The sequence below is a fragment of the Schistocerca americana genome, chromosome 4 (assembly GCF_021461395.2).
Source record: "Schistocerca americana isolate TAMUIC-IGC-003095 chromosome 4, iqSchAmer2.1, whole genome shotgun sequence".
Lineage (NCBI taxonomy): Eukaryota > Metazoa > Arthropoda > Insecta > Orthoptera > Acrididae > Schistocerca > Schistocerca americana.
In genome coordinates, this window is record NC_060122.1 from 437,579,552 (window position 1) to 437,605,359 (window position 25,808).

General features: G+C 41.0%; 1 protein-coding gene across 1 annotated transcript in view; it reads left to right on the forward strand.

Moving 5' to 3' along the window:
* Positions 1-437: 437 nt before the first annotated feature.
* Positions 438-25,808, forward strand: part of LOC124612701 (RNA-binding protein 1-like) — a 41,852-nt gene continuing 16,481 nt past the window's right edge. Inside the window, exons 1-3 of the mRNA XM_047141050.1 lie at positions 438-570; positions 10,522-10,733; positions 13,594-13,671. Of these exons, the coding sequence (XP_046997006.1) occupies positions 10,525-10,733; positions 13,594-13,671 (287 nt within the window). The 5' untranslated portion in view covers positions 438-570; positions 10,522-10,524. The remainder of the gene's footprint in view (positions 571-10,521; positions 10,734-13,593; positions 13,672-25,808) is intronic.

Sequence of the window (25,808 nt, forward strand, 5' to 3'; positions counted from 1 at the left end):
AATCAGATAGCAGAATAATATAGTGGCGACATCTGATCATAGCGATAAAATTTGTTATACGCACATGAACAAGGTAGAAACTGTTACACGATCGGATGTACAATATTAAATGGAGTAAAATTATGGAGCGATCATAGCAACGCTTACGATATTTAAATAAGGAAGGCATAGATTCTAAATGCTGTCATCTGAACCGTATATTGGCATATCATTTCTCAAATGAATTACACTCCATCGTGTTGTACCTTGTGCAAAAAAACGTAATTGAATCAGTAAACTATCATCTAGAAATAGTTTTTATAATCAATATTGATCAAATAGGTTAGGCTGTATTACCATGGTTGCTGATTGAGTCAGTTACTGGTGCCAGTGTAAAGTGCATTTGGATCTCCTCCTGCTTTGGGTGCATGCATTTTTACTTTGCTGTGTCGATATTTGATAGGTTCGGCGAATCTTATTTCAAGACTCTTTGAGCCTTGACGTTTTACTTGTTGGGAGTTCCTGCGTATGAGTCTTTGTATTTACGGAATTGTGTGTTTTTGATTGTTGTTTTAAACGCTTTACAAATAGGTGTGCATGATTTTCATTATTCATTTAAATATTTGCTGTATTTTTGTGTTTTGTTTTTTCGTGAACGCGAATATTATGTAGTATAGTAATGTTATTGTAGGCCCTCTTGTTAGTGGCAGCCATTTGTTAGGATAATTAATTTAATTATATGAGTAAATTCATATAGCTCAGTTAAGATTGAGATAACAATAGTTAGGTGTCGCTGCGAATGTAAACGCACCAAATGCTGCCATTGTATTGGGCAAGTAGACATTTTAAGTACGGTGCTCTATGAATTGAGCAAGAAAGTCACGAAAATTCACAACAATCGTAGATGAAGCATTTCCTACACAGATTGGCTTCTCTTATGGGTTATATTAAGTCAAGTGGGCCGGTATCCCCGATGGACCATTTAGGAATATAATAACATTTTGTAGGGAGGTTCAACATTGTTTAGGATAGATAGCTTTGAAGTTTCAGCTAGATATCCCCATTGATTTCACAAATACAGCGTCTCGTAGATATGGACTCCGAAGTTGCTCCCTACTGGCATGCAAAACTGCAACGACCGCACAACTATTATGGAAGGTATTCTTACAAGGCTCTGCTTTGGTAAAGACCTACGTAAGCAAATGCTTGTGCTAAGTAACAATTTAGTCCTGGTAGATTTTTAAGTATATCTCGTACAACGATACTGCATTTAAAATGAGAGAAAGTACACCACTACTCGGAGAGCCCATTTATAACCAGCCATAAATAGTAGTTTTACGGACAGGTACAGCCAAGAATTGACTATACGAAATAAAGCCAAACTATCATTTCGTCAATTTTGTGCAGTAGCTTCTGCCGTTTATTGAAATATACGCACTTGAAAAACGGATGAAAAGGTTTTGGGTGTCAAATCTTTTGTTTTTTTGGGTGTCCATGTCTCGAATATAAGTTCTGTAGCCTTTTTATCACACCAAATCTAGAGAATGTGTTCTTCAAGCTTTAGAAGCTGTTTTGTGGACAAAAACCATTGCTCAAAGTTGCTTTGCATTCACAGTATATATTGTAGAATGTCACATCAGTGAGTAAACTGAAAAAAAGTTGACATATTTTGTCATATGAGACATTAGGGCCTATCGAAAGCATTGCCAAAACATTTTTCCCATCCTCCCCTCCCCCTTTTTTTATTTTTTCCCCTCGTCGCTCTCACCCCCATATTGTGGTGGGGGGGGGGGGGCAGCAGTACAATCAACCTGCTCTTCAGTCAGTAGACATTATACACTAATGTAGAAGTTAAACAAAACAAAGAGACATATTTACCATGTTTAATTTTTTATATCCAGGTGCGTAAACAGTTTACACCATCAATGCATTCCCCTATACTCTTCTTCGTTGCCTAATTTGGGCTGGATTCAAACACAGATTAGGAATATCTATAGAGCGAGAGCAGCTTAATCAGAATATCGCCATCATCAACCCGAAATTGTTGCGTGACTTCAATATAACGATGTTTGTTTACATTTCGTGCTACGAACGACACTCTAGTTTTGCACTTACGTATCCTGTATTTACACATTTAACTGCAATGGCGAATCACTGTTGCCGCTGTGGGCATAAATAAAAAAAAACATCAAACGGGGAAACGTTCCTTTTCATAGCTAGGTCTAATTGTAATTATCATACTAATAAGAGGCGCTTTATGTTTTGAAAAATATCGGGACACAGCGAAATAAAATATTAATATACCAGGGCTGATTTATGTCACTGTCAATATACACTGACGGAAAAAATGGCAACATCAAAAAAATAATTAACGTAGAGTACCGAACTTCCGGGAATACATTTGTGTAGATCCACTGGACCTGACGGGATACCAATTCGATTCTACACAGAGTACGCGAAAGAACTTGCCCCCCTTCTAAAAGCCGTGTACCGCAAGTCTCTAGAGGAACGGAGGGTTCCAAATGATTGGAAAAGAGCACAGATAGTCCCAGTCTTCAAGAAGGGTCGTCGAGCAGATGCGCAAAACTATAGACCTATATCTCTGACGTCGATCTGTTGTAGAATTTTAGAACATGTTTTTGCTCGAGTATCATGTCGTTTTTGGAAACCCAGAATCTACTATGTAGGAATCAACATGGATTCCGGAAACAGCGATCGTGTGAGACCCAACTCGCTTTATTTGTTCATGAGACCGAGAAAATATTAGATACAGGCTCCCAGGTAGATGCTATTTTTCTTGACTTGCGGAAGGCGTTCGATACAGTTCCGCACTGTCGCCTGATAAAGTAAGAGCCTACGGAATATCAGACCAGCTGTGTGGCTGGATTGAAGAGTTTTTAGCAAACAGAACACAGCATGTTGTTATGAATGGAGAGACGTCTACAGACATTAAAGTAACCTCTGGCGTGCCACAGGGGAGTGTTATGGGACCATTGCTTTTCACAATATATATAAATGACCTAGTAGATAGTGTCGGAAGTTCCATGCGGCTTTTCGCGGATGATGCTGTAGTATACAGACAAGTTGCAGCATTAGAAAATTGTAGCGAAATGCAGGAAGATCTGCAGCGGATAGGCACTTGGTGCAGGGAGTGGCAACCGACCCTTAACATAGACAAATGTAATGTATTGCGAATACATAGAAAGAAGGATCCTTTATTGTATGACTATATGATAGCGGAACAAGCACTGGTAGCAGTTACTTCTGTAAAATATCTGAGAGTATGCGTGCGGAACGATTTGAAGTGGAATGATCATATAAAATTAATTGTTGGTAAGGCGGGTACCAGGTTGAGATTCATTATGAGAGTGCTTAGAAAATGTAGTCCATCAACAAAGGAGGTGGCTTACAAAACACTTGTTCGACCTATACTTCAGTATTGCTCATCAGTGTGGGATCCGTACCAGATCGGTCTGACAGAGGAGATAGAGAAGATCCAAAGAAGAGCGGCGCGTTTCGTCACAGGGTTATTTGGTAACCGTGATAGCGTTACGGAGATGTTTAATAAACTCAAGTGGCAGACTCTGCAAGAGAGGCGCTCTGCATCGCGGTGTAGCTTGCTCGCCAGGTTTCGAGAGGGTGCGTTTCTGGATGAGGTATCGAATATATTGCTTCCCCCTACTTATACCTCCCGAGGAGATCACGAATGTAAAATCAGAGAGATTAGAGCGCGCACGGAGGCTTTCAGACAGTCGTTCTTCCCGCGAACGATACGCGACTGGAACAGGAAAGGGAGGTAATGACAGTGGCACGTAAAGTGCCCTCCGCCACACACCGTTGGGTGGCTTGCGGAGTATCAATGTAGATGTAGACAGTGACCATTAAACATTAAAAACATAGCACTGTACACTTTCACTAAAACTGGAATAAGACCTGTCCTGGAATCAATAGAGGGTTGATGAAAAGAAAGGTTGATATGGATGGAGGTAGGAGAGGGGTGGTGATGAGGATTGAGGACTGGTAAGAGGTGGGATGAGGTAGGGGTGGATAGTATTGGGTTCTATAAATTTGAAAGGAAAAGTGGATGGGGAGCAACAGGAAAGGGGAAAAGGAGGTGTGAGGACAAGGAGGGAGCACTTGGGGGAAATGGGTATAGTAGGGTAGATTCAGAGTTGGTGGGATGGATATATTTGGGGGCAAATTTGTGGTCTAGGGTAGAGAGAGAATTGAAATTTCTTTGGGATAGGATGTGGAGGGTGTGCAGACAGAGGATTGGTGGGATGTGTAGGTAAAGGTTTGGCAGCACACTTGGATTAGAAAGGAGAGTGGGGACGATAGGATTATTGGAGTAGAGTTTGCGGTGGTTGTTTATTTGAAAATGTTCAACGTGAGTGAGGAGAAGTGGGAGTTTGAGGAGTTGGTGAAGGATTTTTATGGGAGAAGGTGAGTGGATGTGGAAAGCATAGAGTTTGAAGATCTGAAGGGACTTACAGATCTTGGGTGGGATGGATATCCATGTAACATTTGCATAGCAAAGGATGGTGCAGATCAGGGATTTTATGTATGAAAGGCAGTGGAGCGTTGTTGTACAAATGTTTGGCCAGTTAGTAGTTTGTTTATTGTTGGCTATCTGTTGGATGCTTAGTAGGTGAGGTTTCCACATTAGTCGCTAGTTTAAGGTTAATCCAATGTGTTTTAGTTTTTAAGTTAACTGGATAGGATAGTCGTAAATGGTGAGGTATAAGTCGTGGGGACATAAAGTGCAGGCGGTAATCTCCATAATCATTGCCTGGATTTTGAAGGGGTTAATCTTAAGAAAGTTATTGGTTATTCAAAGAGATAAACTGATTGAGTTGGATTTGGAAGGACTGTTGGGATTTCTGTAATGTATGATAGAGGGCAAGGAAAACAGTGTCATCAGCATATAGAAGGAGGTGGATGGGAGGAGATGGTTTGAGCATATAAGCAGGGTATAAGAAGTAAAGGGGAGGAGAGAGAACGGACCTTGAGGCACTCCTGCAGTGTGGTGGAAGGTATGGGAACTGGTGGTGTTAACAATGACATAGAATGGGTGATAAGACTAGGAAGTGTGCAGGTGGACACAGTTGATTGGAAGTGCATAAGTCTGGCATTTGAAAAGGAGACTGGAATGCCATACATAGTCGTGTGCTTTCTCTAGGTCAAGAGAAACAAATGTGGCTGATTTATGATTGCTGAGCTTTTGAGATAGGAAATGGGTGAGGTTCAGGAATTGATCATCAGCTGAGAATGAGGGACAGTAGCCACATTGAGTAACAGAAAGCAGATGTCGATGGATGTGTCGGGGAAAGGATGTATTCAAAGATCTTGTTAAACAGTGAGGTGAGGCAGATGGAACAATAGGAGGGGGTATCAGTGGGGGTTTGTTCAGTATGAGGAAAAGTGGGATTTTGGAGGTTTTCCATAGGTCAGGATAGTGACTGTAGGGAGGATAGTGGTATACAGTAGTCTAAGGGTGACGGGAGAGGAGGTAGGTCATTCATTGAGATATCAATAAGTAATACAGTTGTGGCCATGGCATGTATTGTGTTTTCTGTGAAATACATGTTCTATGTACTCTGCTGTGATTGAGGTATTGAATTCTGTTTGTGGTATGTTGTCAAGTACCAGAAGCTTTAAGGGAGGGGTGGAACTGTCGTATCTGTGTATTCGTCAGCAGTAGGGAATTGGGAGTGGTCAAACTGAGGATTGTCAGGGATGGAGATGATATTAGAGAGGTAGTGTGCAAAGTGATTGGCATTACTCAGGTCATCAAGTAAGGGATGGTTGTTGTGAAGGATCGGGTAATGAGGGATGGGATGGGTGCCTGCAAATCAGTGGAATGCTTTCCTCTAGTTGGAAGAGTTAATTAGGGGTGTAGCATTGAGTCTTGTGCCAATCCAGCTGTTTTTTCGCATTGAGTGAATTTCTAATGCGTTGTCGTATTTGCCAGTGGCATGTGAATATACCCCAGTCACAAGACCCTAGGAGAAAGTCATATTAGCGACGGGATTCACGGAGGAGTATGGCTTGTGGTGGAAGAATGGGTCAATGAGGATATATGGCTTTAGTTGGGATATGGATGGAGATAGCATCTGACTAGATCTGCTGCAGGAAGACTGTGCCATGGGCGATGTTAGCGGATTAGGAGGTGGCTTTCTGTCAGTGTATCTATGGATCCCCAGCAGTCATTCCAGTTGGCATGGGGAGTAGTTGTTGTCAGCCTTTGGATGAAGGTGGGATGGGGTGCATGGGGACAGAATAGTGCGTGGGATATGGTGAGGAGGACAGGTGGGTGGTTACTTCCAATTGGATTGAGGACCTCCACAGTGAGGCAACCAAGGTTGAGTGATGCCAGGATGACTTCCGGGGTGGTGTTACTTTCATGACATGTGTGACTGTATCACCCTGGAGGGAATTCGTAAATTGAACGTCAGCATTGGAGTTCTGCAGGAGGTCTACTATGGATGTTGAGGTCAACAACAATAATATAGAAGAAGTAAATGCAGTCGATGTGGCAGAGGAAGTTGTAGAGTATGAATCTGTAAACTTTGCTTTCATACTAGCTGTTTATCTTACCTTCCTACTATTGCACCCAGTTTTTCGATGGCTAAGCTATTTTTATAACAGTGGTGTATGGTACTTAGATCAGATCTGTAATATTTTTGGAATGCTGTAGAGCATACAGAGATAATGTTTTATGTTCTCACAAATGAGACAAACGCACACAACTAATTTTTTTACCCACAGTGGTTTGTGTGTTACTGGTAATAAGATGCACAAAGCAAGACTCAGACGCCTGGTGATTTCCTTGGACATTGTTTGGGATGTTTAGGGAATGTTCATAAACATCCAATGATACTGTGGCAATGCTTACACCAGATGACCCTTTAAGTATGTTGTAATTTTTTGAGTGAAACTTTACAATGTAAGAGAGTGGAACTAATTTTGTCAGTTTAGATGAAAACTCCTCATTCACGTTAACAGTATTAGCGTAACATATTCATTTTGTAGTCCGTGCTGATCTTCTGATTAAGTTCAGTGGTTTCATGTTTGTCGAAGGTTTCAGTTTTTTTCAAAGAAACTTTTTTGTCGTGGTTGGCCATCCATATAGTAACTTTTTAGTTTTCTTCAGATGATACTGCATTAATTTGCTAAACTAATGTTTTGATGAATGGTGAAGATATACTGAATGCTATTAGCGTCTGCTACAATGCATGATCTGGTGCAGACTGGAAAGTATTTAGTAAAACCTACTGTAGTTTCAGAATGTTCACTGTTAAAATTGAATATATTTATTCTAAGCTGCATAAAATCAACTGTTTCATTTAATATTTTTCCTTCTGTGTGTATACCATATTTTATACCTGGTAAAACTTGACTCTATTCTTTACTTTGCGACTGTTCATTTCTTTTATAAAGCAATATAATCATAAGAAGCATTGCCGTACACACACAGGCAGATTACAATTACGAGACCCCTTTACAAGGAAAGTAGTAAGACAGATAATAATTATGGACCAGTCTCACTACTTCTCATCCATACTGGAAAAGAATTATGTATGCAAGGACTAAAACACACCTCTCTCAAAATAAGCTAATTAGTCAATCTCAGTTTGGTACTTGGGTAGTTTCCAAGATCTGTTGCAAGTGATACACAGTTGTCACAGAGTGAGATATACATTTTGTTTACAGCACTGACAACAATTCACATGGCTGTGATAGCACCTGATATCCATTTTGTTTACAACCGTAACAACAATGACAAAAGAGGTCCCGAAAAAAAAATACAGTAATTTTTTTTACCTTGCTCGTGATCCAGAATTTTAACATTGACTATTCCGTATTTTGTATATTCAGCCGGGTGCAACCCCTGTGTAGCCATAGCCTGTGTACACTCTTTCACCAAATTTGATACACATTACTCGGTGACAATCCACACAATTGTAAACTCATGATTCAGCGGTATGTGAAATCTAAACCACTTTCTGTAGTACTCAGTCTTGGAATTAACTCCTGGCAGGTAAAGTAGTGCAAGTCAGCACTGCACTGGCTTCAGTTCACTCGTCTGTTGAGTGCTTGTTCCACAAAAACGTATAATATGGATTAGAAATGTATGTCAGACCGGGACTTGGACATGGGGCCTTTATCTTTTGCAGGCTGGTGCTCCACCGACTGAGCCATCCCAGCATGACTCGTGACCCACCTTCTCAGCTTTACTTCTAGTAGTATTTAATCTTCTACCTTCCAAACTTCACAGAAGCCCTCCGCCATCTTATTGCAGGAATAGCACTCCTGGAAGGAAGTGTACTGCAAAGATTGTACAGTCACAGCCTGAAGGTTGTTTCCAAAATGAATTTTCACTCTGCTGCAGGGTGTGCACTGATTTGAAACTTCCTGCAGGTTAAAACTGTGTGCTGAACCAGAACTTGAACCTCTTACATTTGCCTTTCACAGGTACTAAGCTACCTAAGTGCACTCTCTGCTGCAGAGTGAAAGTCCTTACTGAAAACAAACTGTGTGGTTAGGCCTTATGTCTGCAGTAGGTATCCTTTCTTCAAGGAGTGCTAATCCCACAGGGCTGCAGTAGAACTTCTGTGAAGTTTAGAATGTAGGTGATGATGTGTTAGTGGAAGTAAAGCTGTAAGGGCGGATGGTGAGTCTCGCATCTATAACTCAGTCAGTAGACTACTTGCCCAGGAAAAGCATAGGTCCCAAGTTTGAATCCCAGTCTGGCGCAATGTTTTAACCCTGCCACGAGTTTCAAATCGACACACATTTTGCCATAGAGTGAAAATTTGTGTTAGGATACTAAAGATAACTCCAGAACCTCAGTTGAGCATACTGACAACAGCCCCATGTACATCAACCACCAGTTATGAAGTTTGTGGTCAAAAATCAATCATATTTTGACAATGGTAGTGACAGTCATGAATATTGTAATGGAAAGAAAAAATGGTTTATACTATCTCTCTTTCAGCCTTGGTGTGGCATAAAAAAAAGTGTCTTCTTAATTGCAACGTTACATCACAGATTGTATTGTGGTCGTATGTAGTTACATGAAAAGAACTTTTCAGTGAACAACCTCCAATTAAAATAATTTTATAAAAAAGAGAAAGTAATCGTAGCATGGGCAAATGTCTCAATTGTTTGTACATTTTTCTAGTGCCAATATAAGGAATAATTAATAATTTTTCACAAAGAACTAAAATAACTGTCAAACCACAATAAGTTAATGCTAGTGTTCATTATAGTTCCCGTTAGAGTAAATTGAAACAAATTAGCCCTAGGTCACAATTTTTAGTCGTATTAACCAGGTTGTAACCTGTGGCTGTACAGGTATGAGCAGCCCATAGTGGCTCGCCTTCATGCATACTTTTTAAAAAATTCTGTGGCTAAAGCCCTTCTGGCCTGTTATTTATTTTATATGTGACATGTAAGTACTGTCTCTGTCTTGTGTTGTTAGTCAGTACTTAAACTTTTATATAAAAAATTTCTTATCCCTTAAATTTGTAAATATGCTATAGGCCACTTTAAATGTTTAAATTCTGTTGAAGGCACTCTTAGAAGTATTGCAACCTGGTTATACGACTAAAAATGGTGGCCGAGGGCTCATTTGTTTCAATTTTGATTTATAAACGGTCACTGAACCAAGCAGCCATGTTCAAAACCTTTCCATTAAAGACTCCAAAAAAGGCTTAAATAGTGTGTTTCAACCTAAAAAGGTCTTTTCCAAGAAAATAAAGGGCTAAAAACCATTTCATGAAAACCTAAAAATCTGAGCCGTAGTCACTTTACAAAAACACAGTTCCTTCAAATATGTACATGGCAGAAATTACCATCCTTAGTAACAGTAGGTCAGGGGAAAGAAAAGATTGTAAAACTGAATGTTAAAAATTTCTAGGTATATGTGTTCAACAGAATGTGAGTTGGAAATAGATCTTTTTTAATGCTGTGTTCATTAACATTTGCCCTACGTGTATTTGCCAAGATTTTGACTGATAGAAGCATTAGGAATACAGTTTTGTGGGACAAGTATATGCAAGTATTTAAAAAGATGTGTGTGCTGACAACAGCATGACAGTTCACATTCTTTTATGAAGTTTGTTATGAAGAAACAGTCACAGTTTGAAGTTAATAGCAGCAGTCACAACCACAACTCTAGGATTACCATGGGTTCCCCTAGCCCAGCTTAAACAAACTCTTGCTCTGAAAGGGGAGAATTATGCAGCCGTAAATATATTTGGTCATCTCCCTTTCCAATTAAACGTGAAATACGGCTGGTATCGCCTTGGTTTGACGAGCCAACTACACCAAACATTAATTTCTGAGCAGATAGTACATTGTATTGTAGACTGAAATTAACATAAATATTTAGTTTTGTAAATGGTCAGCATTTAGCTGCTATTTTTGATGAGAAAATGCATGATATTTGTAAATCTCTTGACATGTTTACATTGTAGTTAGTTGTTACAAGTGTGCTCTAAAAACTTTATAATTGATTCATTGTTTGTATGTTTGCAGAAAATGTCTAGATTTCGTGAATGGGACCTGTCGTGCAAAGTATATGTTGGAAATTTAGGTCCCAGTGCATCCAAGCATGATCTGGAAAGGGCATTCAGTAAATATGGCCCCCTTAGAAATGTGTGGGTAGCTCGAAGCCCTCCAGGCTTTGCATTCATAGAGTTTGAAGATCCTAGAGATGCAAAGGATGCTGTTCGAGCACTTGATGGAATGTAAGTAGCCTTTTTAATGAAGACTTCTTCAGTCTGTGATAAGTGTTGTAGGGATTTTAGGTATACCAGACCATGCAAACAGGAAAATAAGAATGAACCTGACAAAAAGTAACGCTCGCGAAAAGAGATGTTGGGTCCAAATTATGCTCTGAGCAAAAATGTTCAATGTTAATACCACATTATACATGCATATATAGCTCTGTATTTTTTATAATTAAAGAGAAATCATCATTCCAAAAAAGGTATAAAAAGCAAAGGCCTATTGTTTCCATAGGTAATCTCCTAAGTTCTTGATACAGCATGGAATCTGTTACAGAATATGCAATCTTGTTTTGCAGTCGGAACCTGATTTATTTAAGATGAGTTGTGTTGGTGTGATAACCATCTAGGTAACTAGGTTAGTGATCATATACTGTTCATGCCACTAAACTGATCTCCAAATTAAGAATAATTCTTAATGTGATGGTGATGAAATAGTGTGTGATATCGATGTCACTACAATGAAATTCCACTAAGTCAGAGTGTGGTGTATAGAAGCACTGGTGAAAAATGTTTTAAGGCCTTACACACACATGACCGCCATCTCCGTAAGCTCAGACCGGAATGCAGCTGTCATATAGCATGGAAGCAGCAATCTGGAAGGGGCTGGGAAGCAAAAGGGATAACAGTGTATGAGTGGGGAGAGGGAAAATCACCGTCTGGCAGAGCATGCAGGGACCAAATTGTCAACAGGTGTAGCTTTGGGGTTTTGTGAGGTGGGGAGGCCGGGGGGTGGAAGAGAAAAAACAAGAGGAGCAGGGAAGGGGAAAGATGGGCCAGTGCGTAAGCAAAGGGTGGCCACAAAGAGGGTGGGAGACGAGAATAGGACATAATAGGACAGGGGGTGGAAGTTGTTGGTTGGTGGGTGTGGGGACAGTAGGTTGAGCCTGGGATTATTTCAAGAGCGGAGAATCTGTTGTAAGAATAACTCCGATCTGCACAGTTCAGAGAAGCAGATAGTGGCAAAGAGGGTGGAAGAGGATTGAGATGGCTCGGGTAGTGAAGCAACCGTTGAAATCAAACGTGCTACGTTCAGCTGCATGTTTTGCCTTAGTGTGGTGTACTGTGCTCTTGGCCACAGATTGACGATGACCGTTCATCCTGGTGGACAGTTTGTTGGTGGTCATACTAATATAGCAAGCCGTGCAATGATTGCAGCAGAGCTGGTAAGTGACATGGATGCTTTCACAGGTGGCCTGGCTTATGACAGGTTAGGATAAGCCTGTGACAGGAATGGAATAGGAGCTGCTGGGTGGGTAGATTGGGCAGGTCTTGCGTCTGGGTCTTCAAGAGGGGTATGATCCCTGTGACAAGGGTTTGGGATTGGGAGTAGCAGAGGGATATTGTAAAGGTTGGGTGGGAACACCACTTAAAGAGGGGTGAGAAGGGCCTTGGGTAGGATGTTCCTAATTTCAGGGCACAATGATGGGTAATCAAAGCCCTGGCAATGGATGTGGTTCAGTTGTTCCAGTGCAGGGTACTGTTGGGTGACAAAGCGTGTGCTTCTTTGTAGTTGGTTCTCGGGGTAACAGGGGGGATTGAGGTTGTGTGGGGATATGGCATGGGAAATTGTTTGCGGACTAGAGCTGGGAATAGGACCTGTCTGGGAATGCTATGGTGAGACACTCAACATACTGAGCAAGAGAGTTTTTGTCACTGCTGACATGCCATCCCCAGGTGGCCAGGCTGTGTGAGAAGTTTTTTTTTTGTAGGGATGACTGACAGGTTTAATGTGGACAGAAGTGTGGATGGAGCCGTTAGAGGGGAGGAGGTCAGTGTCCAAGAAGGTGGCCTGGTGGATTGAGGGGCCCCAGGTAAAGCAGACGGAAGAGCAGGTGTAGGGATTGTGAAGGAATGAGGGTAGGATGTCTCGGCCCGGAGTTCAGATCATGAAGTTGTCATTAGTGAACGTGAACCAGACTAAGGGTTTGGCATTTTGGAAGGCAACAGAGATATCCTCTAGATTGCCCATAAACAATTTGGCATAGGAGGGTGCCATGTGGGTGCAGCAGATTTGTTTGTATACTTTTCCTTCAAAGGAGAAGTAGTTGCAAGCTCTAAGTTGTATGGTGTAAGGTGTATGGTGAATGAGGTAGTGCTTTTGGAGTCTGAACCCCATTGGGAAAAGTAGTGGGCATGTTTCCTTTACTGAAGAAGGCATAACTAAATAAATGATGAATTTTGCTGTCAAAATACTTTTTCATATATCGTCATTCTGATTGAATTATTCTCACTAGTTTGAGACCTCTCCCTGTGAAAGTTCCCATTCAAAATAGCTACATCATGTGCTGGACCATTTGCATGTTTTGTCATATGGAACATTGTCATTAAGAGAACTGATATAACATTTTGGTGTGCAACAGAGCAGTGTCACTTTTTGAATGATAATTTTTGGTCTATTTACCATTTGCTTGTTAGGGAGTGAGATAATGCATTCATCTGACTTGGAGAAATATTGGCTGGAGAAAGAGATCATAGTGCAGCAAGATGAATTTTGGTAGTACACTCGATTATTTACGATCACTTTTAAATCACTACTGGCCTTTATTTCCAATTTTTAACCCAGTTTGCTGAAAGATGTCCGTCTGCCTTCAGACGTAAGTTTTTAAAATTAGAATGCACGATGTGTATTTGTTGAAAATAACTTTGTCAGATGTCTTTCTTGCCCTCGAGTCATTGTGGCACTGTAATATTACATCTATTTTTCAAGTATGTTATACATGTGACTCATAGTATTGATTTGAGCTATCACTATTAAATCCTGTTGATTATTTCATGTGTCATAGATATGTATATTTAGAACCTATTTCATAATTTGTAGGAGGCTGTGTGGAACTCGAGTTAGGGTTGAAATGTCTACGGGACGCACAAGAAGAGATGAAGGCCGCAGACATTCAAGGTACAATTTTTTGCCATGTCTGTTATCTCATTTATAAATTTTGCCACTAGGTGTATTACCTCTTTGCAAACACTCACTTTATTTTCCTGATATTAAACATGGAAATAACATATTCACAATAGTGCAGTTTTAACGGGGTTGAAGCTCTCTTGGTAATAGATATATGCCAGTATGCATGCAAATTCATATGTAACTAAACACATAGTTTTTTCTAAATTTCACTGCATCTGGCTTAATGTGATTTTTGTTGGGGAAATAATAGATAGTATGTATTTCATATTATGCCAAAATTTTCAGGATATATTCTCCCTTCAGTCTACCATCTCTGGCTCAAGTCAGTCTGCTCTTCATGTTTTTGCTACCGACATGACCCGGGACAACCTGAGAACTTCCCACTTGAAACAAACTACGCATCTGGCGCCCCAGACATCTTAGGCCCACAAATTTGCATCCAGCGGTTTCCACAACCCTTCTCTGCCATCAGACCACCAATCAACACAGCTACAACCCATCTGTTGGGCAGCAGAACATAACAGCCTCCTAATACCAGCGTACGAGTTTCACAACTTCTCATGCAACTGCCATCTCATGGTGCTGATACAAGGGCCAGCCTAATGTGCGGCTTGTAGTATTCAGCATACAACTGATAATAGGTGATAAAAGCAAAGGACTTTTCTCTGCAGCACAGTATGTAATTTTATTATATTTCCAGCAGATGTTTTATGTTATTCTTTAGTGTCACACAGTTATCATTTTTTTCTCTCGATTGCATAGAAAATAATGTAACAAAATTTATAGTTCTTTACTGTGCGCTCAACTTGAAAGTTGAACCACATCTTTTCTATACACATTCTGGCAGTAAGACTTTTAATATGAGCCCTTCACATTTAATATTGTGTACTAATTCAGTTTTATCTTTGGTTTATGTGCAGGTTTCTATCTGTAGTTCAACAAATCAAATATTCATTATTTATCTGTTAACGAATGTTTAAGAAGTTGTGTATTGTCTAATAATTATGCAGATGTAATAAGAGTTTTCATTGGCAGTTTGCAAGGATTTTGGTTAATGCTCATGAGTAGAATACATTTGATTTATTTAAATTTGTGTTTTGATATTTTCAGTATTACAACTCATTATTTTTTATCTTCATGCTTTTGTGTTCTTTTTTAAACTGCTGTTGCTTTTTAATGACACACTGAATACGGTTTTATGTGGTGTGTTTAGAGCAGTTTCAATCTTTAGAATTATATTAATATTCTAAATGTTCCACAATAGATTTATTAGATAAAAAGTCAACTCACAAAGCAGTGGCAGGAGAAAACTCATAAAGGATGTGGAAAAGCACAAGCTACTTTCTTGCAGAAGGGTTGAAAGGAACGGAAGAGGGTTGAAGGAAAACAGGTGGTGAGGATCGGGAAATTGGAAGAGTTATAGAAAAGTCATCTAGAACCCTGGTTCAGGGGAGACTTACTGGACAGTATGAGAAGGAAAGATTGAATTTTGGTGCTTGCGCTGGATGACATCTGAAAATCTAAGAACTTCAAAGTGGAAGATAAGGTAATAAACACAATCCTGGGTTGTGGGCAACTTTTCCTAAACTCTTCACATTTTATAAACCTCACCAGTGCTTTTATTACATCCCTTTCGCTTTCCTTTCAACTCTTGTACCAGAAGAAAGAGCCACTGGCTTGGGAAGCTTGTGTGTTTCCACATCTTTCACTTGTTTTCTCCTGCAGCTGCCTGGTGAGTAGATTTTTTTTATCTATTGATATTATATCTTTGAATATTGATATTTTCTTTGGAAGTATATTTTTTCGTAATTAGAACTGGAAGTAAGAGTCCTGTTTCAAGTTCTTCATTTTTTGATCAGTTTACTTCATTGTGTCTGCTGATATTTTTTCGAATGAAATACATGTAACTGACCATAAGACTACATGGAAGATATAATTTTGCAGACTGTAAAACATTATTAGAATCATTACAACTTTTTCCTTGTTTCGATTTGCTAAATGTCGCCAGCAGTGACTACACGCATCTTTCTCATTCCACTGCCTTCCATTTTTCTGGATATTTCAAAAAGAAAAACTGGACTGATTAGGTGGAACTTCATATGCAGAATGTTCTAAAATGTTAGGCCAGCGTATTTATATATCATAGTTCATGACTTCATTTCCGTAATTATTTTTACTTGTGAGAAAATGATTACCACTCGTAAAATGTTTGTTAGACGCACCTGCAACACACGTTGCCGTATTTAGTTATTTATTACTTAGGGAATCAAGTGGTAATAGATATTTATGAGGGTGGTTTGACAAGTCTTGTAAATTTCCATGAAATAATGGGACATTTTTGATGCACCTTCATGGTTAGTAAGCTTGATTATTCCAAGGACCGTGTAGAGAATTTAAACGATGCTCAGTATACAGTTCATTGTTGACAACCATCTGAATTGGTCAGTGTGTCTGCTGCGATTGAAAATGGAGAAAACAGATTTTCTTGCTGTTATTAAACATTTTCATTTTTGGAAGGGTTGGACTGCCACACAAATCAAAATCGAATCGGATGAAGTTCATGTGGACTCTGCACCATCATTAAATACCATTTTCTATTGGATTAATGAATTTAAATGTGGTCAGACAAGCACCAAATATGAAGTGAGTTCTGGCCATCCAATGGGGCCACCCTAATGGAAACTATTGACAAAATCCATGACGTGGTAAGGTAAGATCACCTAATAAAACTCTGTGAGATTGCCGAGACTGTAAGCATCTCAACTGAGCAAGTGCATAATATCCTGCATGCAGGATTGTCTATGAAGAGGCTGTGTGTGAGGTGGATGTCACAATTCACAGTTGACCAAATGCACGTCTATGTTAACATTTCAGCACAGTGTCTGGCGATGTTTAATCAGTCTGCAAGGATTTTTGTGCCGACTCAACTGTTGAAAGAATCCATATCCATCATTATGCGCAGAGTCAAAAGGCAATCAAAACTATGAACAAAGGCTGGTGAAAGTGCACTGAAGAAGACAAAGACTGGTTTGTCGGCTGGTAAAGTGATAGCTACTGTTTTTTGGGATTCCTGAGGAATAATTCTCATAGATTACATGGGAAAAGGCAAAACCATAACTGGACCCTATTATGCTGCATTGGTGGATCATTTGCAATGTGTTGGCTGAAAAAAGACCAAGATTGACACACAGAAAAAAGGGTGCTCTTTCACCAGGATAATGCACCGTCCTACATGTCTGAAATGACAATGATGAAAGTGTATGAATTAGATTTTGAATTGGTTCCTCATCAACGCTATTCACCAGACTTAGCCCCTAGTGACTTCTTCCCGTTCCCTGACTTGAAATTTTGTCTTGCTGGAAAGAGGTTTTCATTGAATGAGGAAGTGATGGTTGCAGTCAAAACAAATATCTTGCAGTCTTGACAGAAGATGTTTTTCTGATGGGATTGCTGATCCAGTTGTATATCTCTCAAAGGAGACTATGCTGATAAGTGAGATGAGTTTTTTACGAAACAAACTTTTTCTGCCAGACTTACCAAACTACCCTCATAAAACTCTCTATCTCACTGTGTGACATTTTGCTTGCGTGGTTCCTATGATTTGAAATGTATGTACATTCTACGTTAATTCATGGAGGACTGAGCTAGATGTGTGTTTGCACTTTATAAAAGCTTTTGCCAAAGCAATTAAGGCAAATGGAAATTATATTATGCAGTAAAAACTGCAAATAGTGTGGGATATGTATTTGCAAAAGCCCGATGATCTACCATTATTTTAAAAGAGACAGATTTTATTTTTGAATGTCTGTCCATATTGACATTGCTATTCAGCCACATTTGTGTCGTAGAAACATATTTTTTTTCTGCTCAATTACACTGCTGCACTTTCTTTAGGATCTCCATATTGTATCATTACAATCAATTATTAATGGCAGTCAGAAGTAAGTAGACATGGAGGGTTATTTGGGGCTATGTGACTAGAATGCACGTTTTCAGTGGTTAGTGCTTGTTTCTCAATACAGATTGCACAGGTTTTGGTTGAAACCTTTTCTTCAAAACAGCATTATTTTGCAGACATTTTGCAGTAGTTTGCATTTTCTCTTTATTTCTTTTTGGTTTTATTACATGTGATCAGAGTGAAAACTCCATGAGTGTTGGGGTGTGAAGAGAATGAAAACTTCACAAGCAGTGTGGTATGAACTCTTCTGTTCATAAAGAAAGAGACTTCCAATTTTACTTTACAAAAAATATTCTTAGAGGTCACTGCATCACACTAGCTTTATGTATTGTTTCAGCAAAGGAGACAGACAGGTGTAATTTTCTCAAACCTCTGAAAGTGAAAGTGTTAGATAGGTATTCAGTAAATTCAACATAGAATGTGTCCAAGGAAAATTTAAATGTTGTGGCACTGCAAAGAAATTAAGGTGTCTGCTGTGAGAATTCGGACAGATGGCTTCAAAAGCTCTTTTGTATAAGGAGAGATAACAGTTTAATTGCAGGCCACCAGTGGGCTCACAGCTCTCTTGTGAATGCATGCATAGTGAGCATGGTCCCCCCCAATGGTACTTTTTTCCTGTGCTGTCATCTTACTCTCTGACTGTATCTTTCCTCATTTTGTGTGTAGGACACATTCTGTAATAACAGCGTGGCTTGCTTATAGAACATCTAATGGAGCTTTTCTCACTTCGTTTCACTACTTTATACCACCTATTTCAGTTAGGTTTGGTCCCAACATATTGATGTGACCTCCAACTGGTTCAGACTTTTCTTCAGAAGTGTGGGCTGTGGGGGTAATATTGCCCAATATCCAGCATTTAGTTAGTCCATGTTAAGGGTCATTGTGTACCTGTATGGTGGTTGTTAGTCCTGTAGTGGGTGTTGCACACTACTAATGGATGAATGTGCCCAGGTAGTTAAAGAACAATGGAACTTTATTAACTTAACACAACGGGCAAGTTCAACATAAGCAGCTTCAGAAGTAACACAACGATAAGGTCATCCAGATTTGATATGTGAATGGCACAATGCACAGTAACAGTTCCGTAGTGTCCTTAGTGTTTTGGTCAGTCCTAATAAGTTGTCACTGGCAAAGTCAAGAAATGTCTGAGGTGGACATAGTCTGTGATTGTTGCATTCATGATTTCTCAGCACTTTGGACGCAGAATGTGAAGTTGTAGGCTCAGACTGATGGGCCATGAACTTGGAGTGTTCTGCGCACTGGGCACATGGAGCTCCGATGTGAGGGACTACTGGCGTTAAGCTCAGACATCTGTGAACGGCTGATGTCGACTGCCTGGAGAGGGCCAAGCAGTAGCCTATAAAGCCATCCAGCAAAAGAATGCAAGCAAAACGTGGTGGTGGCATGTGATGTGTGGATGAAGTAATACCAACAATAGCATCACTATATACAGAAAACGCAGTGCCACCTCATGCTATGGTGGCTGCCGAGGTGTGATTTGCTGTTGGGTTGCTATCATACTTGAAGGGCAGCAACACCCAGTACACTGTGTTAGTGGCTGGGCTGTAGGCAACAGCCTGCCAGAGCAATGTAAAAGAGGAAGTAATAGCTTTTGGCATCAATTGTATGTTCCCTGCGTAGTCAGAGGCTACTACTGCGGTAATCTCTGACTATATAGGCAACACACTATTGGTGCCCAAGCTGTTAATTCTCCTGCTTTGCCTGTTACATTGCTTTAGCTGGCTGGCACCCATATGGAGAACCCTTGTTTGGACTAGGTGGCATAATGCCAGATATGTGTCACCATGAAGGGATCTAAGCTTTCAGCCATGGGTCATAAGGCTCTGGCAGTCCTTCCAGGCAGACTGAAATTCTTGCGTATGTCTCATGATGATCCTAGAAACTTACCGTAGTTGGCTACGCCATGGGAGGAAAACGAACACAAGTGGCTAACTTCCCTCAGTTCCTAGTTTGTACCTGGGCAGATGGATGATCCTTCCTCTCAACTAAACCATCGTTCTTTATTGAGAATATTGAAAACATATTTAGAGAAATCTCTTCTCTTAATAAATTTGATTACATCTTAATTAAAATGCTAAATTCTACCCAGTTGTGAACTTGGGTAGAGCCTGCCAGACAGCAATGTTGGCACTGGTCATTTCCAATGGTAACAATCATGGTTTACTGCTGTGATGTGAAGCCATATTTTGGTGCTTTAAATGTCAACAGCTCAGATGTAGGTTTCTCTGGTGTACGTACAACCTGAATTGTGGAGACTAGTTGGTCACATCACAAAAATTCACCTTGTGTGCTGCCACCAATATGTGCCAATTGCGGAAATGACCACCCTCCCAGATTTCCAAAGTCTGTTGCCTTGTTATGCAAAATCTGTGAACTGAAGGGTTCAGATTGCCTTTTGTATTTTGAAGCTCTCAGTTAGATTGACCTTTGCAGCTATTGTGACTGGGTCAACAGCAATACCTAGCATATTTACTCCCTTGATGTTACCTTCCAGTAGTGTGCAAGTAATTTAGACCATGGGGGTGACAGGCCTTCCCTCTCACAGTTCCTGCAGCACCATCTACTAGAACCTCAACTCCCTGCATCCAGCCAAAGGAAGAAGTCTCCAGGCCTGTGACCTGACACACACACACACACACACACACACACACACACACACACACACACACTGAGCCAATGTTTGCTGATACTATCCCACTCCTACATGTGACACAATGATTTTCGGGCATGACTTGTTCTCCCAACCCCTCCATGCCTAACCAGGACAAACTTAAAAGTGATATTTCAGTGGAACTGCAATGGATACTACTGTCACCTGCCTGTACAATTGCTACTATTTTCCTTCGATTCTGCCATCTGTTTTGCTCTCCTAGAAATACGTTTCACTGCCAACCATTCTATAACTTCTTAGAGTTACCTTGTATCCTCTCAGAATCGTACTGCCCCTAAGAGAGCATCTGGAGGGGTCTGTACATTGGCTTTTACAGATGTCATCAGTAAGAGGATTCCAATGTGTACCACATTGGAAGCAATAGTAGTGCAAGTGCAAATAACCACAGCAATCACCATCTGTTACTTTTATTTACCCCCCAGGTAGGACACTTACCTAACTTCATTGGACTGCTTAAATCCAACAATGTCAGAAGACCCTTCAGCATCTGAGCAACGTCTTTCACAGACCATTCTCATCACTTTTAAGTGACTTCACACTAAGGTTCACTGTCTGAGTAAACACAGTAAGAAGGATGGAATTACATTTTGAATGAAAATTTGTGTGATGACTGGGACTTGAACCCAGGTCTCCTGCTTACTGGGAAGATGTACTAGCCACTACACCACCATGGCATTGTGGCTCAAAGAGCTGCACAGAATACCGTAGTCTAATACCCTCCTTAATGCCTAGGGCAAAATGAGCTGAAGGCATGAATTAAGGTTTGTTTTAGAGAAGGCATTTTGAGAGCCACAGTTTCACAGTGATGTAATGCTAGCATCTCTGCCCAGTAGGCAGGAGACCCAGGTTCAAGTCCCAGCCTTGGCATGAATTTTAATTCAGCAACTCATCTTATATCCATATCGAACAGAAAGAAGTAATGGAGAGTACACTACATCTTCTTCCTGGAAATATATGCCTCTTCATCCCAGGTGTGGGCCAAGCTCCCTAATCTTGTAGGCTGCTCTCTTCCTTCACAGTAGTCTTTCTAGCAATGCTTCGGTTATTGCTGAACGCTTTGCGATAGCATTGGCATCCTCCTCCTATCTGGCTACCCTTTGAATACATAAAAGAGAAGTTCAAGACATCTCCCTATCCTTTATCTCCTGTCATGCCAAATTATATAATGATCCTTTTACTGATGGGAAACTGCATCAGACTCTTGACTAGTCACACAATACGGCCCCACACCCACAATTTGATTCAAAATCAGATTACTGAATATCTTAATGTTACTCAAAGATTCCATCTACTAAGATTCTTGAGCCAGATTTTGCTAGAAGCTGTTTTTCTCCTCATTGGTAAGATGGTGTCATTGTCCTGAACCTTAAACCAGGCAAAAAACCCACATCCATTTATGGCTACGAATCAGTTAGCCTCACTAACACGCTCTGCAAACTGCATGACCGGATAATTACTCTGGGTTCTTGACTAAAGAGGTCTTTTGTCCCCCTATCAGTGAGGGATGATACACAATTGACTATCTGGTTAGGATGGAAACTGAATTATTACACCCTTTTTTTATCTACCAAAACCTCATTTTCACCTACATAAGGTGTACAATGCGACTTCTCATTTTACTCCCCCTCCATCACTGGGTATTTGAGGCACCCTACTAATTTTTATTCGTCAGTTTTTATCCCACCAGTTGTTTTGAGTTAGAGCTCCTCCTGGGCCCAAGAAACAGCATTCCTCAGGACTTCGTGCTAAGTGTTAACTCTTCATCAGCATCATTTAGCCAGTGATCCCATTGGATGAGTGGTCGTCTGTGCTGTGCGCTTTATGTCAGTGACTTTTGATTTGGTATTGTTTCCAGTCTGTATGCATTATTGGCTGAATGCCAGTTCAAAGACCCCATCCGAATGACTTCCACTTGGACTTTTTCAAGAAGTAGCTTCCAATTCTCTCCCTCGAAAACACGTGTTGTGGGCTTCTGTCATACCCAGAACTCTACCTGTGTACACAATGCTTGGACATTGTTGCACAACCCATATGTTTGGAACTCCTGTTTTTATCAAAGTCTGACATGGCTGTCCCATATTTGTCGGCTAAAGACCAGCTGCATGCGAAAGCTTAATAATCTCTCCTGGCCACACAACTCTTGTGGTGTGAATCACACTACTCTCCCCCATATTTGCCAGGCTCTGGCCTTGTCCCAATTGGACTATGGTTGTCACATGAGTGGCTCAACAGCACCTTCAGCTTTAAAATTACTGGACCCAGACCATCATTATAGAGTTGGACTGGCCACTGGGGGCTTCCAGACTAGTCCCGCAGACAATCCCTGCGCTGAAGTGGGGATCTTGCCTTTTGAATTGGCACTGAAAATCACGATGTTGGAGTGCCCAAAACAACCAAACACCACCTTTTCAGTTCTGACAATACCAATTGTTGCTCATTTTTGCAATCACCATCTGACAAGTTCTAATTATCCAACTTATAAATTTTTTTTTGCATGTCTGGGGTATCAGTGCCATAACACCTGCTCAGTTGGAATACGCCTCGAGGTCCTCTGCTGGTACCTCCACTAACCCCATCAGAATATGCTTCCCATCTTTCCCTGCACTCACTACCTTGGTTAGTACTAAACAACAAACTACAAACTGTCCAACAGATTTTTGTAATCTTGGGTCTGTCTAGAAGTATCGGTACGATTGACATTACAAACTAGCTCCAGTACAACATAGTTCATATTTAACTGCACAGAAGTATCAAATTATATTCAGTAATTTGAAATAACTTTTAAGCAACAACTAGAGGAATTTGAATTAGAATTGTTATTAATAAGTCATTCACACCTTTCACGGCAGTAAATATCTGAGTTTGGCAATCGGTGGTTGCAAACAGCAAGCAAGAGTCCAAATAGCATCCTACTATAACACGAAATTAATGATCCTTGGTAAGCTGCTTCACAGTCTTATCACCAATGTAGCTAAATTTTACGAAGTTCATAACATGGCTTTATTCTCAGAATGCATTCCAACAAGCTTTCACCCTGCCACGAACTACAAGCAAGTTTCATATCAGCGCACACTCCGCTGCAGAGTGAAAATCTCATTCTGGAAACATCCCCCAGGCTGTGGCTAAGCCATGTCTCCGCAATATCCTTTCTTTCAGGAGTGCTAGTTCTGCAAGGTTCGCAGGAGAGCTTCTGTAAAGTTTGGAAGGTAGGAGACGAGGTACTGGCAGAAGTAAAGCTGTGAGTACCAGGCGTGAGTCGTGCTTCGGTAGCTCAGATGGTAGAGCACTTGCCCGCGTAAGGCAAAGGTCCCGAGTTCGAGTCTCGGTCGGGCACACAGTTTTAATCTGCCAGGAAGTTTCATATCAGCGCACACTCCGCTGCAGAGTGAAAATCTCGTTCTACAAGCAAACACTTTCCTCATTGTGACCAAAATGAGACACCTTTTTCATCACATTCCAGATGCAGCCCATTATGCTGTGCTGTGCTTACTCACAACAACAAACTCTTTTTTAGTTAGTTACATGTTCCATAGATTACTTGAACAAATCGTTTATCGAAATGGTGTGGAATGAGTTTGTTTGTAGGGTGTGTACATGGTTAATGTTAACAGTAATGAACACTATTGTTAATCCTGCTTGTGCAACTAGAATTAAAAACAAGTTGTTTTTTACAGTCTAACAGTTTTTTAATAGCAATTCATCCATGAAATCGGATTTGTCAATTTGGGTCAGATTAAAAATTTGATTTACCACCTGTCAGGCATTTTATCTTATTAGCAAATGGTCAAAGATTTTTGCTGCTGCATATTGAACTCATTTCTGAAACACTGAGAGCTTCAATAATGGGTAATAAGTGTATTTTTCCCTCTAGTGTTGTAGGTATGTACATCACTCTTCTCAAATTGTGACTGATCATTTATTACGAATTTCATTAGCGAAAGTGCATATTGTGACGGCACAGTTAAAATGCCTAGCTCCTTGAAGAAGTACCTACATGACACCCGTGCGTGAACAGCACATATTATTATTACTGCTAACTTTTGTATGATAAATACTTCCATTAATACTTTCTTCCTAAGTGATGAGTAACCCCCTAAAATTATTGAGTGCAAATATGTAAAATGTGTCAGCAGATTGATATGTTTGTCTCTAAGATTAGCAATTACATGAAGAACAAAAGTAGCTGAACTTAATTGTTTGAGAAGTTCAAGGGTATGCTTCTTCCAGTTCAAGTTTTCATCAATATGTACGCCCAAAAATTTGGAGCATTCTACCCTACTTACTGACTCCTGCTCAAGTGCTATGTCAGTTGTTGGTGTGACTATTTGTTGTACAGAACTGAATGTAGTGTGTTTTTTCCCAAATTTGGGAAGAGTTCATTTTCAGAGCGCCACTTAATATTTCTTTGTAAAATATCATTTATACAACTCTTTTGTTGCTTCCTCTCTAATGGGATTTGTTATAACACTATTATCATCTGCAAAAAGAATGAATTCTTCTTGTTGAATGTTAAGTGGAAGGTCATTCATATATACACTCCTGGAAATGGAAAAAAGAACACACTGACACCGGTGTGTCAGACCCACCATACTTGCTCCGGACACTGCGAGAGGGCTGTACAAGCAATGATCACACGCACGGCACAGCGGACACACCAGGAACCGCGGTGTTGGCTGTCGAATGGCGCTAGCTGCGCAGCATTTGTGCACCGCCGCCGTCAGTGTCAGCCAGTTTGCCGTGGCGTACGGAGCTCCATCGCAGTCTTTAACACTGGTAGCATGCCGCGACAGTGTGGACGTGAACCGTATGTGCAGTTGACGGACTTTGAGCGAGGGCGTATAGTGGGCATGCGGGAGGCCGGGTGGACGTACCGCCGAATTGCTCAACACGTGGGGCGTGAGGTCTCCACAGTACATCGATGTTGTCGCCAGTGGTCGGCGGAAGGTGCACGTGCCCGTCAACCTGGGACCGGACCGCAGCGACGCACGGATGCACGCCAAGACCGTAGGATCCTACGCAGTGCCTTAGGGGACTGCACCGCCACTTCCCAGCAAATTAGGGACACTGTTACTCCTGGGGTATCGGCGAGGACCATTCGCAACCGTCTCCATGAAGCTGGGCTACGGTCCCGCACACCGTTAGGCCGTCTTCCGCTCACGCCCCAACATCGTGCAGCCCGCCTCCAGTGGTGTCGCGACAGGCGTGAATGGAGGGACGAATGGAGACGTGTCGTCTTCAGCGATGAGAGTCGCTTCTGCCTTGGTGCCAATGATGGTCGTATGCGTGTTTGGCGCCGTGCAGGTGAGCGCCACAATCAGGACTGCATACGACCGAGGCACACAGGGCCAACACCCGGCATCATGGTGTGGGGAGCGATCTCCTACACTGGCCGTACACCACTGGTGATCGTCGAGGGGACACTGAATAGTGCACGGTACATCCAAACCGTCATCGAACCCATCGTTCTACCATTCC